Genomic DNA, 20,673 nt, shown 5'->3' with positions numbered 1-20,673 from the left:
GATCCCTTTAAGATATGTAAACATACATTTTCAGGGATCAAAGAAAGATAAAATCTTCTGACTGTTTTTTTATTGTTATTCTAATTAAAATAACCACCTTCTTGTTATATAAATTATAGGCCTTGGGTTTTATACTCCAATAGATTTTATTGCACTTACAGTAACACAATTGTAGCTGTCACCCCTAGTTTTCAACTGATTCACTGTGTGACAGAGAGTTCATATATTGCTGCTGTGTTTATAACGACACTGCACAGTTCATTTGTGCTGATGAACGTAACCACTATGAAACAATAATCAAAAATGCATTGATCTGATTCAGTCTCTGCTCCCTCTGTTCTCATTCACCTCTATCTACCACAGTTCACACATAAGTCTCCTATGGCTGCTTTTTCTGACTAAGACATAAGGGTTAAAGATGTTTATGTTCGCTAAAGCTCACTGCAGGTGAAGATAATCTGATCATCATAGTTACTTTGGTGGTCATTACCCGCTGTGGAGCAAAGCGTCTGCTCTGCTGCTAACACGCATCTAGTCAGACTAAGAGTTAACATTTTAGTTATTAAATATATTATTAAATTTTAAAAAAAACAATCAAAACATTGAGGATTAGTGGTGTACCAAATATTTGGCCACCGAAAATTTACTTTTGAGCCATTTTCAATAAAGCACTACCGTATATAAATCAAGTTTGTTTAACATATATATGAGCAGGGGCGCCAATTTATGTTTTTGCTGCTGGGTGCTCACTAGAGGTGAGCGAAGCAATCCAACGTTGGGATCTGTATTGAATAATACCAGTGTAAAAAAATTGATCCTTTAATTTGGTTTTCTTTCCTTTGTGCACAGACTGCGGCAGTTTTAACAAAGAGGCGACCTGTCTGTGTCTGCTCTGGTGTAAAAGGCTGCAAGAGAACAGTGGTAACACTGCGAATGTGTTCAAGACTACAAGCATATGAAAAATAATGCATAAGAAAGCCCTGAACAACAGAAATGGAGAGAGGAGAGACATTGCCCATTCCCTGTCCCAACAGACCTAGAATACACGTATCCAGGTTCACAAGAGTGGTCATCTTCTTCACCATTTAAAAGTGAAACCAAATGTTACTCAGCATAATTTACTAAAAAAAAAAAAATTTAGATATAAAACTTATTTAATAAAAATATTTAAAATAAGATAATTCTTTATTCATCTCACAACATGGAAATTTACAGATAGGGGCCTACAGTAGCAAACAAGCAAGTGTACAGTGGAAAAAAAATGACAACTAGGATTTATAAAGATAACTGAACACTGTTCTAAACTGGGGGTTTATCGGACATCACAATGCAATGCGTTGATAGGTATCTTGTAGGCTCCCTGCCACACGTGGGTGCTCAGCAATTGGGGCGATCCGAGCAACCACGGAGTTGGCGCTCATGTATCTGAGCACTAGGAATGTGCAGTATCGTTTATGATTTATTGTCAAAAACATTCTCACCGGTAAGAATATGTCATCCCATAATAAAAATGATAAATTCCCGTGTCAGAAATTAGCGAGGGCCACGGGCCATTTGTCCCTCAATTTAGCCAAGAATGCCATAAAAAAACCATGTTCCACGGGACAAAACTGCCCCTGTTTGTTGTCAACAACTTATTCTCTGGAGCGGAACGCTGTTTACGGAAGCGCCACGGTGTGCAGCGCCACCGCCCGCCCCCCACACACACCGCCGTCTGTCTGTGTGAGGTGTTCGTCATGCTACCAGAAGCTGCGATACATCATGGGTCGCTACTTGGTTAAGACCAGATAACCATCCAACAAAGGGAACCAATCCAAGTTCCTCCGTCAGATCCACCCAAAGTTCCATAACACGGGTAGAGAGATGAACCCGCAGGAAAGATTATGAACTGGAAACTCAACTAAAGCTAACTATCCTAAGCTAACCCACCAACACACAGACTGGGCTAAGAGCTAATGCTAACCACTCCATATAAGGAATAGACCAAGTAAAAAGAACACGTCTTACTGTCATAAAGCCACAGAGAGCCATCGATTTGTTTATGGTCAGATAAAAGTTGGAAGAATAAAAGTTAAATAAATGAAATAAATGTTAAGCATGAATAATAATGTCACTATTAATTCATCCTAATTTGTGAAACGCAATATGTTTTAATTATATGTTCACAAAACAAAGCTAGTCCCATTAGACTAATGTAACTATTGAGATTATTAAACTAAATATACTGAATGATTAAATCATCAGCTTGATGTGGTTTAATTTTAAGAAATCAGAGAGATAATTATCAGTCATAACTTTATGTAACTCATTATCAGATAAATGAAACAAGATTCAGCAGCAGTAAAAACACTAATGAAGTTATTTTTGCTTTTCATGTGCTTTTTTTTAAAAAAAAAACAATTTTATTTCGAGTGAGGAAATACATGAATTACCGTATTTTTCGGACTATAAGGCGCACCGGAATATAAGGCGCACCGCTTTGTTATTATTATTATTATTATTATTATTATTATTATTATTATTATTAAGATGAATTAAGCGAAATAAAGTCAAACTTTATTCAACTCATTAACAATAACTCAACATTGTTCAGGTTTAACACATAAAATACAGAACAATGCACTCACTTTTTCAGTTCAGTATGTTGAAGCACAGTAGTTAATTTCGTACATAAGGCGCACCTGATTATAAGGCGCACTGTAGATTTTTGAGAAAATTAAAGGATTTTAAGTGCGCCTTATAGTCTGAAAAATACGGTACATACAATAACACGAATAGTAATCCACACGCACAAATATAAAATAATACAAAATATCAGCTCAAGAACTCTGTGAGTCAGCAGCGATTGCAGCCTTTTTTAATGTGTCTAGTGTTGATGTTTTAAGATTTATTTTTGTTTGTAAGGAACCGGTTTACACTAAGTTGTGAATTTTTTTATTTATAGTTTTTATTTATCATGATTTTTATCGTTATCGTGATAAATACCAGAAATTATCGGGATAATTTTTTTTGTCAATATCGCCCATCTCTACTGAGCACTAAAAAGTCTTTCGAGCAGAGCTTGAGATGGAGTATGGCGTGAAAACAATGAAGTCCGCTGTCAAGTGTAATCTACATTTGTCATGTCGACACAGTAGCTACGTGTAGCCCTCTGCTTCAACACGGGCTCCAACCGCAATGTAAAGCGTGGCTCCAAAAAATAACTACACAGCAGCATAATTTCTGTCAGAGTACGTTTCACCGAGAACCCTCAGCACTTCATCGCGACTGTACTTGGTCCGCGTTTTAAAGATCAAGACTTGGATGTAAGAATAAAGCAATGTTGCACGCACACGAAATGATCCATGCCACAAAGGATGTGGAGAACCTGCTTGGGGACAGAGAAGCGCACAGAGTGCAGGAAGAGACAGACAGCTGAGCTGACAGTGAGAGACTGTCCGGAGCGAACTACACTGTGATCAACAACCTAAATGCACTTTGTGTTTCCATTAGATACATTTTAATTTTACTGTCTTTCAGCAGCCCAGTCAGTTATTAGAATGTACATTACTATTTAATGTATACATAAGTGGGGTCATGTTAAACATTGTATTTTATTTTATATTGTGCATTGTTGGAATGTCAGTGCTAAATAAATATTTTCACATCTTTTTAATTGATTTATTCTTTGAAGCATTATTATTTTATGCAATTGCAATGCTTTTATTTTAGTGTAGGTTATTACACAAACACAAGCCATAAATACAATGGTCATATTTTTACTCGTCATTGAATTGATCATGAACAGAGACCTTGTTTTAATTTTTGTTGTTAGTTCTACGTGACACGTCACATATTAGTCATAGGATAAAAGGTGGACAAAAACTACTGGTACACAGTCAACCTTATTTTCTTTCTTTTGTCCTCTTCAAAATGATGACTTTTGGATGGAATACGAAAGGGACACTGCCCACAAACTGCCCAAAAAATTACGAAATAAAAAAAAACAAAAAACAATGAAAGCTTTTTCAGTTGCTGGATTAGTTACCGGGAAAAACCGAGCCAATAACAGTGAATTATTAAAACTGCCCAACAGTTGTAGATTGACCATTAATTGGACTGGGTAAACCACCCATTGAATCGAACTGAGCGTTACGGGTCGCCAGGGACGTTCTTACATGGATTGATGAAGCATTCGGCTCCTCCGATTGGTCTACGAATAGATTTTTGGTCTGGGAGTGGCAACAGATGGCTCCAAGCTTTCTTCGTCCCTGCACTTACAGGAGAGATTTTAGGAGATTACACTGAAAGCATCAGTGCGCAGACAACCGCCTGGATAAGTAGATGGTGCTTTGGAGCGCTGCAACCCCATTAAAACCACATCAGCTGCAGCGCTGAATGGTTTTCATTAGTTTCTTTTATTCTAAGTGCTTGTGGTGTGAAGATGGATGATGAATTATTAAACTCCGATAGAAAACTTGGCTGTTTTTGTCTGCCGTTAAGGTTCAGGGACTGTCCGCTGAGGTTCTCCAGGCTTACAGAGAAAATGAGTTTCAGTCTTGACTTTGCTCCCAGTTTGTCTGTTCAATTTCTACATTACTTTTAATTAAGTGTAAGTGCTCGGAGCGCCAGAGCAAAGCCGAACATTAAATATCTTGCGTGGAAGATGAAATGCGTGCAAGGTGAACATTCTGCAGCGTAGCTGACTGTTCCCTGACAGTGTTGGACAGATTTTAACCCTTTAAAAATATCATTTACCGTTTTCATTTAACCAGGTAAGTCATTGAGAACAAGCTCTCATTTGAAAATACTTAAGTTACTCCAAAAACACACAAAGCAACAAGAATACACAATAACAGTCCAAAAACTGCAACCGTTGAGCATTAACTTTTGAAAATGTTACGCTGCTAAACTTTATTTTTTGCAGAATGTTTAACTTTTAGGAGCTTTTGTCCTGTAAGCTGTTGCAAATGTATTTTAGACTGATATTTTTAGAAATAAATATCCACAAAGCTGCTGCTCTTCTTGCACTATACAAGGAACCTTTGGTGGTTTAAGATGTTTTGTTAGTTTGTCCTGTAGAGTATTTGTTTATCACCAACCTCAAACCTTGTGATTTTCTTTATTTGTAAAACCAAAATTCTGCTGTGCATTTTTGGCAAAGAGCTCAAAATAGATCTGCAATGTAACCTGTTGCACAAGTTTTGTTTGTCTTCAAAGTGTAAAAAATTACATTTAGAGCAGTTAAAACATGTTTGTATTGTTTCACAGTTATTGTTCAATGTTTTACAATAAAATAAGTTTGGAACATTCAAGGTGTAGCTGTCAGTTATAAACAAAAATCGGAATCGACCAGTATCAGAATTAGATAGTAGATAATCCACATCAGCCGTCTTGTTTTTGCTTTGCTCTATTTCTGCTGCATCATCCTCACTCTGCGGCTGCGTCTCCACTCTCAGACTGACAACTACAAGCAAACACAGTATCTCCGCTCATGTAGCAAGGAGACAGCGGCGCTGCTGAAGCGAGACGTCTCAGGGGGAAACCTTCTGTGTGCATACATTATCAGCCGCGGCCTCGCAGCAGCAGCGCTGTCAACACCTTCCGAGGCTTATCGCTCACAAACACACGAGCCAGCTCCATCACAGGGACACACACTGACCACTTTCAGCGGCTTCTACGGCCTCTTGACACCAAAACAATCATTAATCAAGTGGTCTTATTGCTGCTTTCTACTCCTCAATGACAAACCCCTCTGATTTAGGAATGAGTTTATATCTAAATTTGTGAATAAGGGGGCAGAAGCAGAATGAGCAGGAGAAAAGTTTATATGTTCGACCGTTCAAAAAACACTGAGATACACCATATAATCTAGGTTCTAGGTCGTACCATATTTTTTGGACTATAAGTCGCTTCTCTTATTTTCAATTAAGGAAGTGAGATGGTCTGGCGCAACGCGTGGATTTTTGCGATTTCCAGCAATATCACTATAACTGAATTTCATGTCTCTTTAAATGCATAATGGTTTCCCACTATGCTATGAGTTAGTGAACTTGATACTTAAGTTTCTTCTTGGTTGTTTTTGACCACACATGCAGTTACATGGTAAAATGTTGCTCTCTACAGTCACTGGATCAGACAGGCCATGACATGACTTCCATGTGACACTGGATGCATTTATGTGCTTGCGTAACACAGAAAACACTTACGCAAGTACGTAAAAATAATTACATTTAAATATATATATGAATATATATTAAAGTGCCCTCTGGGGCTCCGTAAGAAGCCACCCGTGGTGTCACATAAATATAAAGGAAACTATGGAGACTTTGAATCCAGATATTTTGCAGAAAATCAAAGCGACCAGTCCCTGCAGTTTGTACGGCCACTTGACACCAAAAACAATCATTTATCAAACGATGTTGATTACTCTCAGCACGGACACAAAGGCTGACTTTCTCTTCCTGTGCAGTTGAAAATAAGGTTTGGTTGGACTAGTGTGCAGATTTCCCTGGATGATTTGATTCAGGAGGGAGAGTGACGCCTCCAGAGGACAGGTACTAGTTCAAGTCCCACTTGACTTAGATGAGCCAATTCAGAGCAGCATCGGCTTTTCATATTCACAAACAGGAAGAAGGAAGTTCCTCTGGGCTGTTTCTGAAGCAACAGAGCAAGACAGGTTTGAAAGAAGGTCTAGACAAGTGGCAGAAGTGAGCTTCCTTCGTAGGGTGGCGGGGCTCTCCCTTAGAGACAGGGTAAGAAGCTCAGTCATCCAGGTGGGGGCTCAGTGTAGAGCTCCAGCTCCACCGCATTGAAAAAAGCCAGATGAGTTGGCTCGGGTACTTGATTAGGATGCCTCCTGAATGCCTCCCTGGTGAGGTGTTTAGAGCATGTCCCACCAGAGGGAGACCCAGGACATGCTGGAGAGCATGCTGGAGAGCATGTCCTGGGTAAGCGGGAGAAGATGGATGGATGAATTTTGAAAACCAAATGGCCTACGGACCGATACCAATTGGCAGCCCGATGGTTGGGGACCCCGTGCACTAGAAGACAATTTGAACCGCTACGTGCTAAGCTAACACACGTGTGGGACTGGTCGCTGGTATGGAGAACCCTCACACTCTGCAATACACGGAGCACAACATTTCTTGATTCCTCATTTGAGTAGTCACCATCACGGGATTGTGTAGGAATAGGAAACAGCCATTGCACAGACTGTCTGAAAAAGCCCTGAAAGATGTGGAGACATTTTTCAGTTTCATCATTTATGGCAGTGCTTCTCTTAAATGAGTTAGAGACACCTGAAAAGCACACATAAAAAAGGTGCATGATATGTGAAAGACACGTTTTCAGGTATAGAAAATATTTTACCTGCATTTAAGTGGGAAATAAAAATAAAAAAAAAAATATTTAGCCTCCCTATCTTCAAATGGAACACAATCAAAATGATATTCGGAAAACATGAAACAGCTGCTGCACAGACTGTCAAAAAAAAAACAAAAAACATGGTGTTAAAAATGTGGAGAAGACGTGCAAAATAAAAGCCAAATTAAGTTCCTACAAATAAATAAAAGACAGATTTGCTTTATCAATTTTCTCATCGTGTGTGCGCTGATATCTTGCCTTCAAGGTCCGTTGGAATTGCTGGCCACGAATATGCATGACAATGCATGTGTTAGCCCTTTAGCCTTCAGACACCTTTGGAAAGTTCCTAAAGTCTACTTAGTTCTTGAGTGTCAGTCAGATTGTTGGTTTATGCAAACGTCAAACACAGCTCTTCACCATCCTGCTGCTAATAAGCCAATTAGACATAAACATCATCTTAATCATTCTGCAATCACCTGAAGAGTCATCAGTGATGTGAGATAATTACACTGTCGGCTCCACTTCAGTGCTCCACACACAGGCCCAACAGAGAGGAAGCCTCAGGGTGTGAAGACAGTCGCCTAAAATTCTCTCAATTGAAAGTGAAATACATTAATATAATAGGTAATCTACAAATGTGTCCTAATAGACAGCATTAGTGTAAGTTTTGTGATTTCTTGCCTTCATTTAAGCTAAAACAACAACGTACATCTTAAATGTAATGAGATTTGTACAAAGCCCCATAAGGGAAATACATGCTTTTTATTCAATGAGTTTTTCCCACATCAGTTCTGAGTCAAATGTACCTTTCAGGTAGAAGGAGCTAAAATGCCTATTTGGACATTGAAGGCTGTTGACTTCTACAATAGGAAGAAAAAACCCCAGTCTAAACTGAAGGTATCCACCTGTTTTTACACAAACAAACCAATGCATCTCTAACAATAAAAAAACCCTGAAAAAGAAAGATCATGGACACACACACAATAGATTTCAGAATAGCTCCTTTTTCCACTGCATCAGAATATGGTGCGTCACAGTGAAATGAAGAAGCCAACGCTCTCTGCAGTCAGTGGGAAAAATGTCTTCATCTAAAGAGCAATACAAGCAAAAACAAGGCGCAGCGCATAATCAACGTTTTTTCTTGCAATTTCATCCACAAAGACATTTTTCCCCATAAAAAATCTGTAATAGATATCTGTAAAATGTAGATTACATTGACATGTATAGGAACCTTTAGAGTCTGAGATTTATCCATATCCTTCTGTGTTTAGGAGATTGGATTTCTTCATTTCTTTTCCCAATATTGCAGAATTCTAGTTGTTTATCTGAGGTCACAGATCAACATCTGCCTGGTCCAGCTCTGGATTAGTAGCCTAAATCCTTGCTGCTCTGCATGGATTAACGCTCACAGAAGCAGCACTGCCATCGCACGTTAACCTGCGATCACAATTCTCTGCCACAGTGGACACTCCTAACAAGCCCTCAGCAAGTGTCTGTCAAGGCCTGCTGAAGAAGAGTCTGTGAGAAATCCTCAGCCGTTAAGGTCTGAAAGTGAAGAGGTCTTAGATTTATACAAGCAACTTTGAGCTGGTATTGGTGGCGGTTGCCTTATGGTTAAGGAAGCAAGCTTGTTAGAGGATCGCTGGTTCAAATCCCCTGTGGGCCAACACTGTGGGACCTTGAGCATGCCCCTCTACTGTAAGTGCCCCTCAGGGAGGTGTTCAAAGCAGAGAAACACGTTTTGTGTTCATCTATCACCTAAACTATTACCTGTTTAACATTTTCCATTTCTCATCCGAAAAAACACTGTCAACATGAAACAACAAAAACGACACAATTATGACGTATTTTTCAAAATCACATTTACAGTATTTTTCATATCACGTCTTATTGTTAACCACATTTTTAAACGATTTAAAGGATACTCATTGAAGTAAATTGGCTTAAAATTACATATTTCTATTTCACTGTATAGAGGAGTGAATATTGTAGAAACAAATAATATCCAGACCAAAGCCCATTCAAAGCTCTAAGACTAAAAACAACTAAAGAACAAAAATACACAAAATGACTCCAAAAACAAAACTACAACAAATATACTGAAATGACATTTGTTATAAACAATATTATCATCTTATTCTACATGTATCTCATACGAGAAAATATATGTAACTATATCGATATATTGCCTAGCACTAATCTGAAGAGAGACTTTATCACCTGGAGTTATACACATTAGGAGTTAGTTATTATTAACAGATATAGTGGGAAAGTACTAGAAGATCAAACACCCTGGGTAGAGATCAATAGTAATCACTGAAAAACTGTTTAGGTTCGCATGTATGGTGATGCTAAGTTTTCGTCTCGGTTGATTTAGCTTGAATTTTGTAAAATTTGAATGGGTGAACCTTATTTTTATAGCCAGAAGAATAAAGGAAAACCCCTCTCCTCTCGATGCTCAGGAGAGAATGTCTTAAAATGTCAAACTCGTGCTAATATTAGAGAGTTCACGCCTGATCGTCATGTAATCTTTTATCTGTCTGCAGAGGGACTACAACCTGCTCTCCTGATTACAACACACACACAGACTTGTTGTGACTGCAGCCAAAGGGGCATCCATTAAACATCATCATAGAGGGTGTGAAAGCAGGTTACACTGCACACTCTTGTGGAACAAATGGTAACTAAGAGTGAGACCTCACTGGTCAAGCTAACCTTGCCAGTGTCATAGAAACATGCATCAATATTTAGGCTGTGCCGTGCAGCGCTCAGCGTAGACTGTCATGTTATGTTTGAGTGTGAAAATGGCTTTGCAGGGTGAAGGAATCCTCTGATACCTGCGTCGCATGTTAATCATTCAGCGAAGGAGAAACCACTAAGCAGAGGAGACTGGAAACACACACAGTAAACTCACACACATGCAATGAACCAGTTGCGTTCTTTCATTCGGAGGATGACGGAGAGCAGGAGAAAAAAAGGTGGAGGAACAGGAGGGGAGGCTGTGCTCTTCACAGTAGCAACAGTTGTCATAAAGAGAGATGAGAGATACACAGCAGGGGGATGGACGATGGATGGATGATGGATGGTTTTGTGGAAGATAAAGACACAGAGGATGGCAAAGTATTATAGGGGAAAGAAAAAGGAGAATCGTCCGATTTCGGCGACATCGTTGATCCGGAAACAATCGAAATGAAAGTATCCAACTGTGAATGCTGTATTCAACTACACTGTTGTTTAAGAAGCAACAAAATGCATCAATATTTAGGCTGCGCATAGCTCAGCGCACACACTTGTGTTATCTTTGAGTGTGAAAATGGTTTTGCAGGATGCAGAAATCCTCAGATACCTGCGCCGCATGTTAATCATTCAGATAAGGAGACAACACGGAGCAGAGGACACTGGAAAATTAGCATGCCAGCAGATAGTAACGCAAACTGGTGTTTGTGCAGGATCGACACAAGCAAATAACTTACACACATGCAATTTCATTCAGAGGAGGACAAAGAGCATTAGAGAAAAGGGAGTAGGAAGAGGAGGGGAGGCTGTACACTTCACACTAGCAACAGTTGTCAGAAAGAGAGTTGGGAAATACACAACACACAGCAGGGGGATGGATGATGAATGAACGAGGGATGAATGAAGGATGGGAGAGAGATAAAAACAGGTGAGGAAAACGGGTGTCACTCACTGGAGTCGTCAGATTCGTATCCCTCCACGTCCGGCTCCTCGTCCCTCCTGATGGCCTGGACCGAGGCGGAGGCTCCGGCACAAGCCCGGTCCGGGGTTTCCTCATTGGTTCTATCGGTGGAGGACGCAGAGGATGAGGAGGAGGTGAGGGCAGAGCGTAGGGCCCCAAGGTGGGGCAGGCCAGGGGGGAGGCCCCGCGGGTAACGGGGGAAGTAATCTGAGATCTGCTTAATGGGTTGGATGGGACCTGGACAGACGTCAATGGCCATGTGCTCCTGGATGCTGATGGTGGGTTTCTCGCCTTTGCGTTGTGTCATGCATGCGGTCCAGCCCGGAGCCTGAAACCAAAACAAGTCTGAAAAAGAAAAAAAAAAAAAGGAAAGAAGAAGAAGAAGAAGATTGCTCGCAGGTCCAACTCCTCAGGTGATGTGAAGGCTTCAGCGCTCCGGCTCAGACCACGCTGTCTGCCTCACACACACACACACTCTGCCCACGTCTGTGCCGCCTCCCTGAGTGAAAGAGAGAGAGACAGAGAGGGAGAGAGAGAGATTACAGACGATGGAGGGAGGGAGGGAGGGAGGGATCAGCCGATGTCACTGCTTAGCAACCCACCAGTAAACAGGAAGCCTCTGCAAAGGTGCTTAATTACAATATTAAGACTGTCCATCTGTCAGACCGAGGGCAGATGCACAGCTATTTGTGTATGTGTGTGTGTGTGTGTGTGTGTGTGTGTGTGTGTGTGTGTGTGTGTGTGTGTGTGTGTGTGTGGTACATACTTCAGCAGTGTCAAACTAATTTTATTTCACATACACATTTATTGCACACAAAGTGAACTTGGCTTGAAATCTTGAATTTATTTTTTTCTCATCTGCAACAAATGTACAATACATTTCTATTTGTAACAGATTTTTTATACACAAAATACTTTATATGCATCATTATAAAATAGTGTTTCCCAACTGCAGGACCCGAAAAACCACCTTTAACACCAGACTGTGACCCAAACCAAGGAAATGATTAAGGGCTCTATTCTCCCTTGTGCATAGGTCCAAAAAGTCGTTCAGCTGCGCTTTTTTTGGCTGTGCACTATTCTACCCCTGTACTTAAGTCAGTCGCTGCGCGCCTTCCCAGTTACGCACTGTGGGTGGAGCAGCCCTGAAATGTGGGTGTTCCAATTCAAATCTGGCTGGTGTGCATAAGTCCTTTTCTTCTTACGCGCTTCTAACCCTAGAAGTCTAACTCCTAGAAGCCAATAGTTCTGTTTCACTGCAAACAACCCTGTGTATTAAAGCCGGACGCTCTGCGGCCAGGTTATTTCCTCATATCTACAGCATCTAACTCGGTCACGCTTTACAGCGATGATGATGATGACCAAGGAGAGAGATTTTAACTGTGACTTGGACAGAATGCGGCTGATCCTCAGTCACACTGCAATAATCACAAATCAACATTGTTTACCAATGAAGGCATTTTAAATTAAAAGTGAACTTTATCATTTTCACAGATTTCAATGAGATTTACAAGCGTCGGGAAAACTCCATGTTCCGTTATCTCTAGACAGCCCAAAAAAAAATGACATCACCGCCTCCTTTCCTTCAGCCTGCCTTCATTCACACATACGAGCTTTTTGGCTCCTTCGGGCGGTCAGTATTGTATTTCTGTGTTGTGCAGAGACACTCTCTTGGTGCATATGTCATCATCACGTTTGGCGCGTCGCATAAATAAGTGTCTGCACTAGAGGCTGACATTTTTGGGAATTACCACAGGTCATGAGATTCCCGCAGGATTGGAGTGAACTTTACTAATAATCACATGATTGGAATGGTACAGGGTAAAAAAGTGAACAGACGGAAGTGGGAACCAACCAAAAAGAAAATTAAAAAACAGGACAGGTGCCATTTTGTACCTTTCTTTCAACAAGCCAACACTGTAAGGCAAGTCAAAAAAAACTAAAAGACCCAGAAGCCAACAGTGCTTCAGGCCACTGCTTTCTGTCAGAATTGAAAGAAGAGCAGCAATGGAGGACGCAAACACCAATGGAGAAACCGGTGTGATAAAAATTGATGCAAAGTCAGAAGCAACAACCTCGTGTTTATTAAGCTCACAGAACTGTCAGGAAAGTCACAACTGAACATGCGACAGTGTTAACTCGCTGTTTGATGCTTGTAAATCATTTTTAGCCTTAGTCAAGTACACCAGTGAGTCAGGGACGAGTGACCTCAAGGGGCACATTTGCAAGACAAATTCCAGGAAGAATCAGCTGACCATCTCTTCATTTGTCAAACTCAAATTACCATCGGACGTCAACTCTTGTCTGACCAACCAAACTGCTCGCTTGTACAGCCAAGATTTAAGACCCTTCACTGTGGTAGAAGGGAAAGGCTTCATTGTTGCACAGGAGCTGCTCGACATTGGAGTCAAATATGGAGCCAACGGTCAGGTGGGAGACATACTGCCATGTGCATGCACAGTCTCTCGTCATGTTGAAGGAGTGTATAAGAAAATAAATCAAGTTGTCATGGAAGACCTCCGTCAGGTCTGTCACGCCACACTATTTTATAATACAAAAAAGTCACCTTGATATCACGCTATAGTCGATAATCTTTAGATTTCTGTACAATAGATCTCTTTTGTCATTTTTTTAAACTGCTTAATCTCTCAGTATTCTAAAATGGTCATCTACTTTACATGTAAGATATGTTTATATTTTAAAACTGCAGAACACAAAGTTATCCAAAAAGAATTGAGGGAAGATTAAATCAAATTCATTGCATTGCCTAAGACTAAAAGAAGACTAATCGAGAGCGGTACAGTAGTGAGAGTCATTTTACCAGGAGTGGGATGGGACAGGAATTTATATTCATGCAAAAAGCAAATAGTAAGTGTACATATTCTAAATTAAAGACCATTTAAACTTTAAAGTAGGAGTGTGACGATATATCGCGACATTTTTCCGCACGATCGATTTTTTTTTTTTTTTTTTTTTTTAAATTTTCTGCCTTTTCACTAAAATGTGTAGGTACGTCTTCACAGATATCAGTTTGTTGAAGGAACCAATATATTGTTTACTGGAATATTGCACTATACTGGTGTCACTGGTAAAAAAAGACCCTATGTTTTGTTTACAGAAAGCACTACAGGAGATACTTATTCATTTACATTGGTATGTTGACACTTTATTACAGAAATGTTGCACTAGAATTGTGTCATTGTTCATAGGACACTTTTTCAATTCATTGTCTTTCAGAAATATAGAATAAAAATTGCATTTTTTCGCTTAATCTTTTTTTTCTTGTTATGTTATTGATTATCAAAGATTGATTTCTGACCAATATATCGATAATCGCAGTATTGTCATATCATGAGATAATCACTATCGTGAGCTTTGTATCGAGTATCGTATGGTACCCAAAGGTTACCACGCCCACTTTAAAGGGTAACATAATCCTTCACAGCCTCCTCCAGCTGCAAGAATGAAGCATGGAATATGCAATTGTATCTTTAAATTCAATGATATTGTTTTCAGTGTGCAGAATCATCAGTATTTTCCCTCATGGCAGAAAAATAAGCACTAAATCTGTGCGAGAAGGCTCCCTCTGCTCCATTTACTAACATGGTGAAAAGACGATATCTTGTGTCAGCAAAAAATAAATTGATATTGTTACAACGTGGTTATTTTTGTCTCCTAACAGAGCTTTAGGGTTACTTTTCCCTTAAATACTGTGAAAAACGACTTTATTTGTGGCCAAATGGTAAGTGAAAAGGGGTGTGGCTTCTGAAGAGAGAGTGGACTTACCGGGGGACAAGTCTGGAAGGACATTGAACAGATTTGAAGAAATACATTTTGCGTCACAGAGCCACCAGCACAGCAAAGTAGTGGAATGCAGCTTGGAAACAGCAGTGTCCAGGCTTGTGATGTCAGGGCTAAAATGGCGATACAATAGAGTTAATATGCAGGACACGTGAAAGTGAAATAATATCTTCATTAAAAACACATATATATACTTGTTTTAATGAACAAATTGTTTGACAAAGACCCCAATGGACTTTATCAGGTGATCTTGTAGTGCGTCACTTCACCTAAAAGGTGAAGTGAAGCACCTTTAAGAACTAGGTTACATATGGAGAGTAACCTAGTCTCTGCAGTAGGGATGTAACGATTCACTCAACTCCCGATTCGATTCACGATACTGGGTTCACGATACGATTCTCTCACGATTTATTTTACAAAATTGGACTAGACAAAAAATTTTATTGGGAAAAAAACTAGAAAATATTGTACTATTTTCATTTTATTTTTCATTGTCAAAAGAATTCCTTGATAAACAATTCAAAACAATGCAATTTAACTAAAAATAAATCTTGAATGAAATAAATAAAGGAATAATACAAATGAAAATGAAGCCTATTAATTTAAATTCTGGTTCTATAATAAACAATGCAAAACTGCATAATAGTTCTTTTTCTTTTAAAAGTGCAACTGAAAATGTATTTTGTGCCTTAACAATTGGACTTTAAAAAAAAAAACCGTGATTACACTGATTTACGTCATATTTGTTTGGACCAGCAGAGGGCGCTGGTAACACAGTGGTCGGTTGACATGCAGATATCTTGCAGTGAAGAAGAGAAGCTATGCTAGCAGACAGAACTAATAGAAAAACGTAACTTTTACAGATATTCAAGTAATATTACAGATATTCTTTCGGTGCTAAAGGGGTAATGAATCATTTATTAACATATTTAAGAGTAGAAGGCGGCCAGAAAGAAAGTAGTAGCAGACTCCGCCCGCCGCCTACACTTGTGAATCGATATCAACCGTGATACCTATGAATCGATTTTTAACTGCCTTACGATTAATCGTTACATCCCTACTCTGCAGGTAAGATGGGTACCTGAGGGGTATTCCATAAAGGAGGGTTAACAAACTCTGAGTCTATCCATAAACTCTCGGTCAACATACCCCGTGATGGGAAACTCTGGGTATCAGATTCCATTACAGCTGGTATGAAATGGGTCACTCAACCCTGAGTATGTAAACCTCGGGTTACTTGCGTGCACGCCATCAGCAATGGATCGACGATTACACAAACTACCATGGTAACCAACTGGAAGAGCGTGATGTATTCACCCTGATGGTGAAGTAAGCAGGTCTTTGAGGAATATGAGCCTGTTCTAAAGGTGCGTTCATATTGAACGCATCTTCAGGGACTATAGTGGCCTAAATCACCCCTGATTAGTCACGCTTTTTGGTCCCTTCATCACTTTATCGCTTCAGTGATATGCCGAGCGGGGAATACTATGAATAAAATGTGTTTGAGGAGACGTGGCAGCAGCATAGGATGGCTGCATAGAGAGCCCTCCCTTTACACTGGCTATAAAGACAGTGACTAACGCTTGATATCGAATCAATCATATTGATTTTTAATGTAATATTGTCGCCAGAGTCATCTCAACGTCCACAAAATATGTCATAAGAAAAGACTGGAGCAGGATGCGAACCCGCGAGCCATCGCTTTGAAAAGCAGTATCATAATTCACTGCACCATCATAACTTCAAAGTTGTATGAACTACAGCTCAAACTGTATAACAATATAAATCAACAATTGAGCCTCAAAAATGGATTCATTTAAATTGTCATCTCCTCCTTTATATTACCCACAGGTTTGTATGGAGACGTCAGAAGGCGTTTCAATGCAGCTCAACCTCTCAGTGACTTTCCCTAAATGCTCTGCATCCACAATGTCAAAAAAAAACTACCGTTTGCACAAAAAAAAAAATAACGTAAAGCAACACAACATTAGTAATGATGTGAGCACATCTGTGGTGTGTGATGATGTTATTAATGTGTCTCAGAGAAAAGTGTCAAGGTTCATTAAACTGTTCAGAAACGGTGTTCAGGTGGGCGGAGCCAGGTAGAAAGCCAGGGCGACCAGGTTTAGTTCACGGACAATGTTGCCATAGTAACATACTCAGAAAAGAACATACCTCGCGTTTAGGAATGGGATACTCAGAGTTTCCTTCATTTGAGCCCGAACATACCATATAGTTTGAACATAACCCGCTTTATGGAATACCCCTCTGGTGGTGATTTGGTGCTTGGAGTATAAATTGAGGTTGTTTTACACTATATTGAAGAGGGCTTTGGCTTAAATGTACTGGTTTACAACATGTGCTATGTAAAAAACCCTTAGTACAGTGGCTCCCAACCCTATTCAGGTCGTGACCCCATTTTCATGTCACACATTTCAGACGCCCCCAGCAACATTTTTTTTTTCTCTAAAATTAGTTTTTGATCATGTTTTGATATACTGTTACAAAAACAGAGCAGCTAGGATTAGCACACAAAGTGACTAGATACTGCGTTTTATTTGAACTAAATTTAGATTAGAGAAAGTTTGACATTGTGTGCTGTGTATTAATTTGAGAAAGAGAGCAAAAAATTAATCAGTAGCTGCTGTTTTTTTTAATCAATTACAAGATATTTCAGGCAACCCCAGTTTAATCCCAGGTGACCCCACATGGGGTCACGGCCCCAAGGTAGAAACACACTGAAAAGTGAACACAATCACATAACCAATAGCATAAATAAAACAATAACCATAATAAAGTGTTTTTAAATATTTTAAATTAAGAGTTGTTTTGTCCAGTTTTATTAAAAAAAGAATTTGGGATTTAATGCTAGTAACAACTCAAATGGGAAATTTGTCCCGTCACTGTTGCCATTAAATCCCAATTTTACATTCAACTCATTTATTCCCACTTCTTGGTTTAAAATAAACTTTCAAAACTTAAAACAATGTACCTTTAAATTAGTGCTCGTAAACATCACCACCACTTTGCCTTGTAACCACTTTAGCTAAATTAGCTAATTGGCTGAATCACAACACCTGTGTTAGCTTGTAGCCGTTTTTTGTAGCTAAACTACGTAAAAACTCTGTTTTAAAGCGGAGACAAAAATCAAAACAACATCCGAGCACACGTACAACATAGTTCCAGGCTCACATGAAGTCATGACAGTGTTCACCTACCTTTAGAAAGGAGCAGGTAGATGAAGTTTAACGCCACCATTGACATCTCACTCATTAGCGATCGATGGTCAGTGACTAACCTGGATCAAGTGTAACAGTGACGCCTATTGTCACAATGTGGTAATTGCACCCTATTCAAACATTGAATGAGAAAAAGAGTTTGCAAGTTTTCTTTTTTCTTCTGATTTTTGCCCATCTACTGTAGCAAAGCAATATAAAAATGTTTTATACGATTATACCTTTTAGTATATGATTATATATATATATATATATATATATATATATATATATATTTTTTTTTTTTTTTTTTTAACTAAACCACTTTTCCTAATGTTAGAAAAAAAGTTAGTTAAACTATGAAACAGAGCTGAAATTTGTGTTGACAATATGGATTTAACTGTTAATTGCAATTTTTCAGCCTTCTTTTTCATTCTCAACTTGTGTTTAGCCTTGTTATAAAGAGAGTCTCTCTGTATTTGTATGTGTATATATAATATTTGATCTTGCAGTAAATTAACCTGATTTATCGAATGAAACATGAAGCTTGGATGCATACCTGCAGGTGTTTTCAAATGGGCTCCAAACTCTCAGTCCCAGTCACCTTAAAGTGAAGACTACAAGTCGATTTTTACACATACTGCACCAAATACACCCACTCACTATAACTCTGAGAGAGAACTGCAATAAATGATATTTCTGCTTTAACTTTGTTTCCTCTGCACTCCTCATGATGTGTTCAGTGATTGAAAATGGAGGTTCATTATTGTGTCTGAAGCTTTAATTAACACAATAGTATTGATGTGTGGGGTCGTATTTGCATAATGGTGCCAAACAAGCAAAAATAATGGAACAGAAGCAGTTGTTATTCAAGCATTGCTTCTGCATTTTTTTCACTATGGATGCCTTTTTGGGTCATTCAGATTCTCTAAAATGAGTCTCTACCAGAGGTCACTAAGTTCAACCTTTTTTCACTCAGTGTTTACAATAATTCAATTCAATTCAATCAAATACAACATTGTCATCTAATGGCACTCATCTAAAAATATAGCTATGTTTAATGAACTGTAACACAAACTGGTACGAGCGCCCAATGTGTCAGAAACTAATGATAATAATAATAATGCATCAATTTTATATAGCGCTATTTTGGACACTCAAAGTCACTTTACATAATTAAGGGATTATTCTTTCACCCCACACTTAATGGTGGTGGTAACTAGTGACAAAATAACACAATAATAAGTTGAACTGTAACACCAGCTGTTCTAAGCACTCATTGTGATCTAACTTCAGTGTCTTCCATCTAAAGATACAGGGGAAGAATGAACATTTGAACTGTTTCAGCTGGTTTTGATGCCCATGTTTCTCAGATCACGCTTTTCACTCAATGCACGCACACACGTTATGCTTTGTGTCCCACTGATGGCACTACAATAATGCAAACCACTCCCACCTCCTAGTTTTGACCAATTACACAACAGTTCATGAATAAAAATAAGCACTCTACCGGTTGGTGAATCAGTTTAACTAGTGATAAATATACCTAGTGACAGATCATGGTAGAATAGAGTCTTTAATGAAGGCAGCCAGTGTTTACATTATTATTATAATTATTATTTACATCATCTGAACTACTTAGTTGCAATTTATTAGTTTGTTTCAGTCTAGCAAAAAAAACATTCAAACATAAATCCCAATTTAAAAATATATAACAAGAATATAAGCAAAAATGCTTATATGCCCAACAAAAATCATAACTTTCAAGTTACCTTTCTCAATTAATATACGCAAATGAAATCTAAGCATTCAACAAAGTATATTTGAGTTGCCTTTTGTTTTTTTTCAAATAATAAACATATATATACACACACTTACTTATTTAACAAACACCACAAACATAATTCTACTGCGTCACATAACTCTCTAAAATATATTGTGATATTTTATTTTTGAAGATAATGTCTCGTTTTTATTTCTTTATCAACATTATTGCACAAATTAACCCCAAGAACAGACAGACATCTTTGTTTTACTTCTAATCTTGCTTTTGGTAAAATAAACATAAATTGATCTCTTAGGCTGTTTTTGCTGGTCTGTAGTGAGTATTTTTGAACACCTTCAGGAAAAGCATTTATTTTTGCTTTGAACATTATCTGTTATTTTATAATAAACAATATCTTTAATTTTCATAAGTTTTGATTTAACAAATAATAATGGATGTGTATTATCCTGCTTTGTTACCTTATGTAGTCACCACAACGCAATAAAAACACTTGGCTGGCAGACATCACTAGTCAAACTGTAACACCAACTGGTCTAAGCAATCAGAGTGGTTCAGTTTAGGGTATTTCTGCTCCTATTTCAGGATACATCAATGTCTTTGTTCAGAAGGTAGCCCTACCTTTAATCTCTTTGTCCAATATTCAGCTCATCTCTTACTGGGATTTATCTGCTGGGTGCTCCTGATTTGCCTCACAATATCATTCCTGCATTTGTGTGGGTTTAAGGGTGTACATCTTTGTAATACCTACACAGATTAAGGATGACGTTCTTCTTTCTGCATCTTAAATGCGTTGTCTGTTTGATTCCATTCATGCTATAGTGCACTCAGGC

General features: G+C 38.7%; 1 protein-coding gene across 2 annotated transcripts in view; it reads right to left on the bottom strand.

Annotated features, from left to right (window-relative positions):
• doc2b (double C2-like domains, beta) overlaps positions 1 to 18,142 on the bottom strand; it is a 114,200-nt gene extending 96,058 nt beyond the window's left edge. For both annotated transcript variants that reach the window (XR_003675541.1, XM_028467508.1), the window contains exons 1-3: positions 18,061 to 18,142; positions 14,828 to 14,955; positions 11,033 to 11,540 (exon numbers count right to left, since the gene is read on the bottom strand). Coding sequence is in view for 1 of the 2 variants with exons in the window: in XM_028467508.1 (XP_028323309.1) it covers positions 11,033 to 11,348 (316 nt within the window). In the remaining variant the exon portion in view is untranslated. The remainder of the gene's footprint in view (positions 1 to 11,032; positions 11,541 to 14,827; positions 14,956 to 18,060) is intronic.
• Between the last annotated feature and the right edge of the window lie 2,531 nt (positions 18,143 to 20,673).

Source organism: Gouania willdenowi, chromosome 14 (assembly GCF_900634775.1).
Source record: "Gouania willdenowi chromosome 14, fGouWil2.1, whole genome shotgun sequence".
NCBI classification, from domain to species: domain Eukaryota; kingdom Metazoa; phylum Chordata; class Actinopteri; order Blenniiformes; family Gobiesocidae; genus Gouania; species Gouania willdenowi.
Note: the sequence above shows the minus strand (reverse complement) of the source record. Positions and strands in the feature narration are given on the sequence as shown.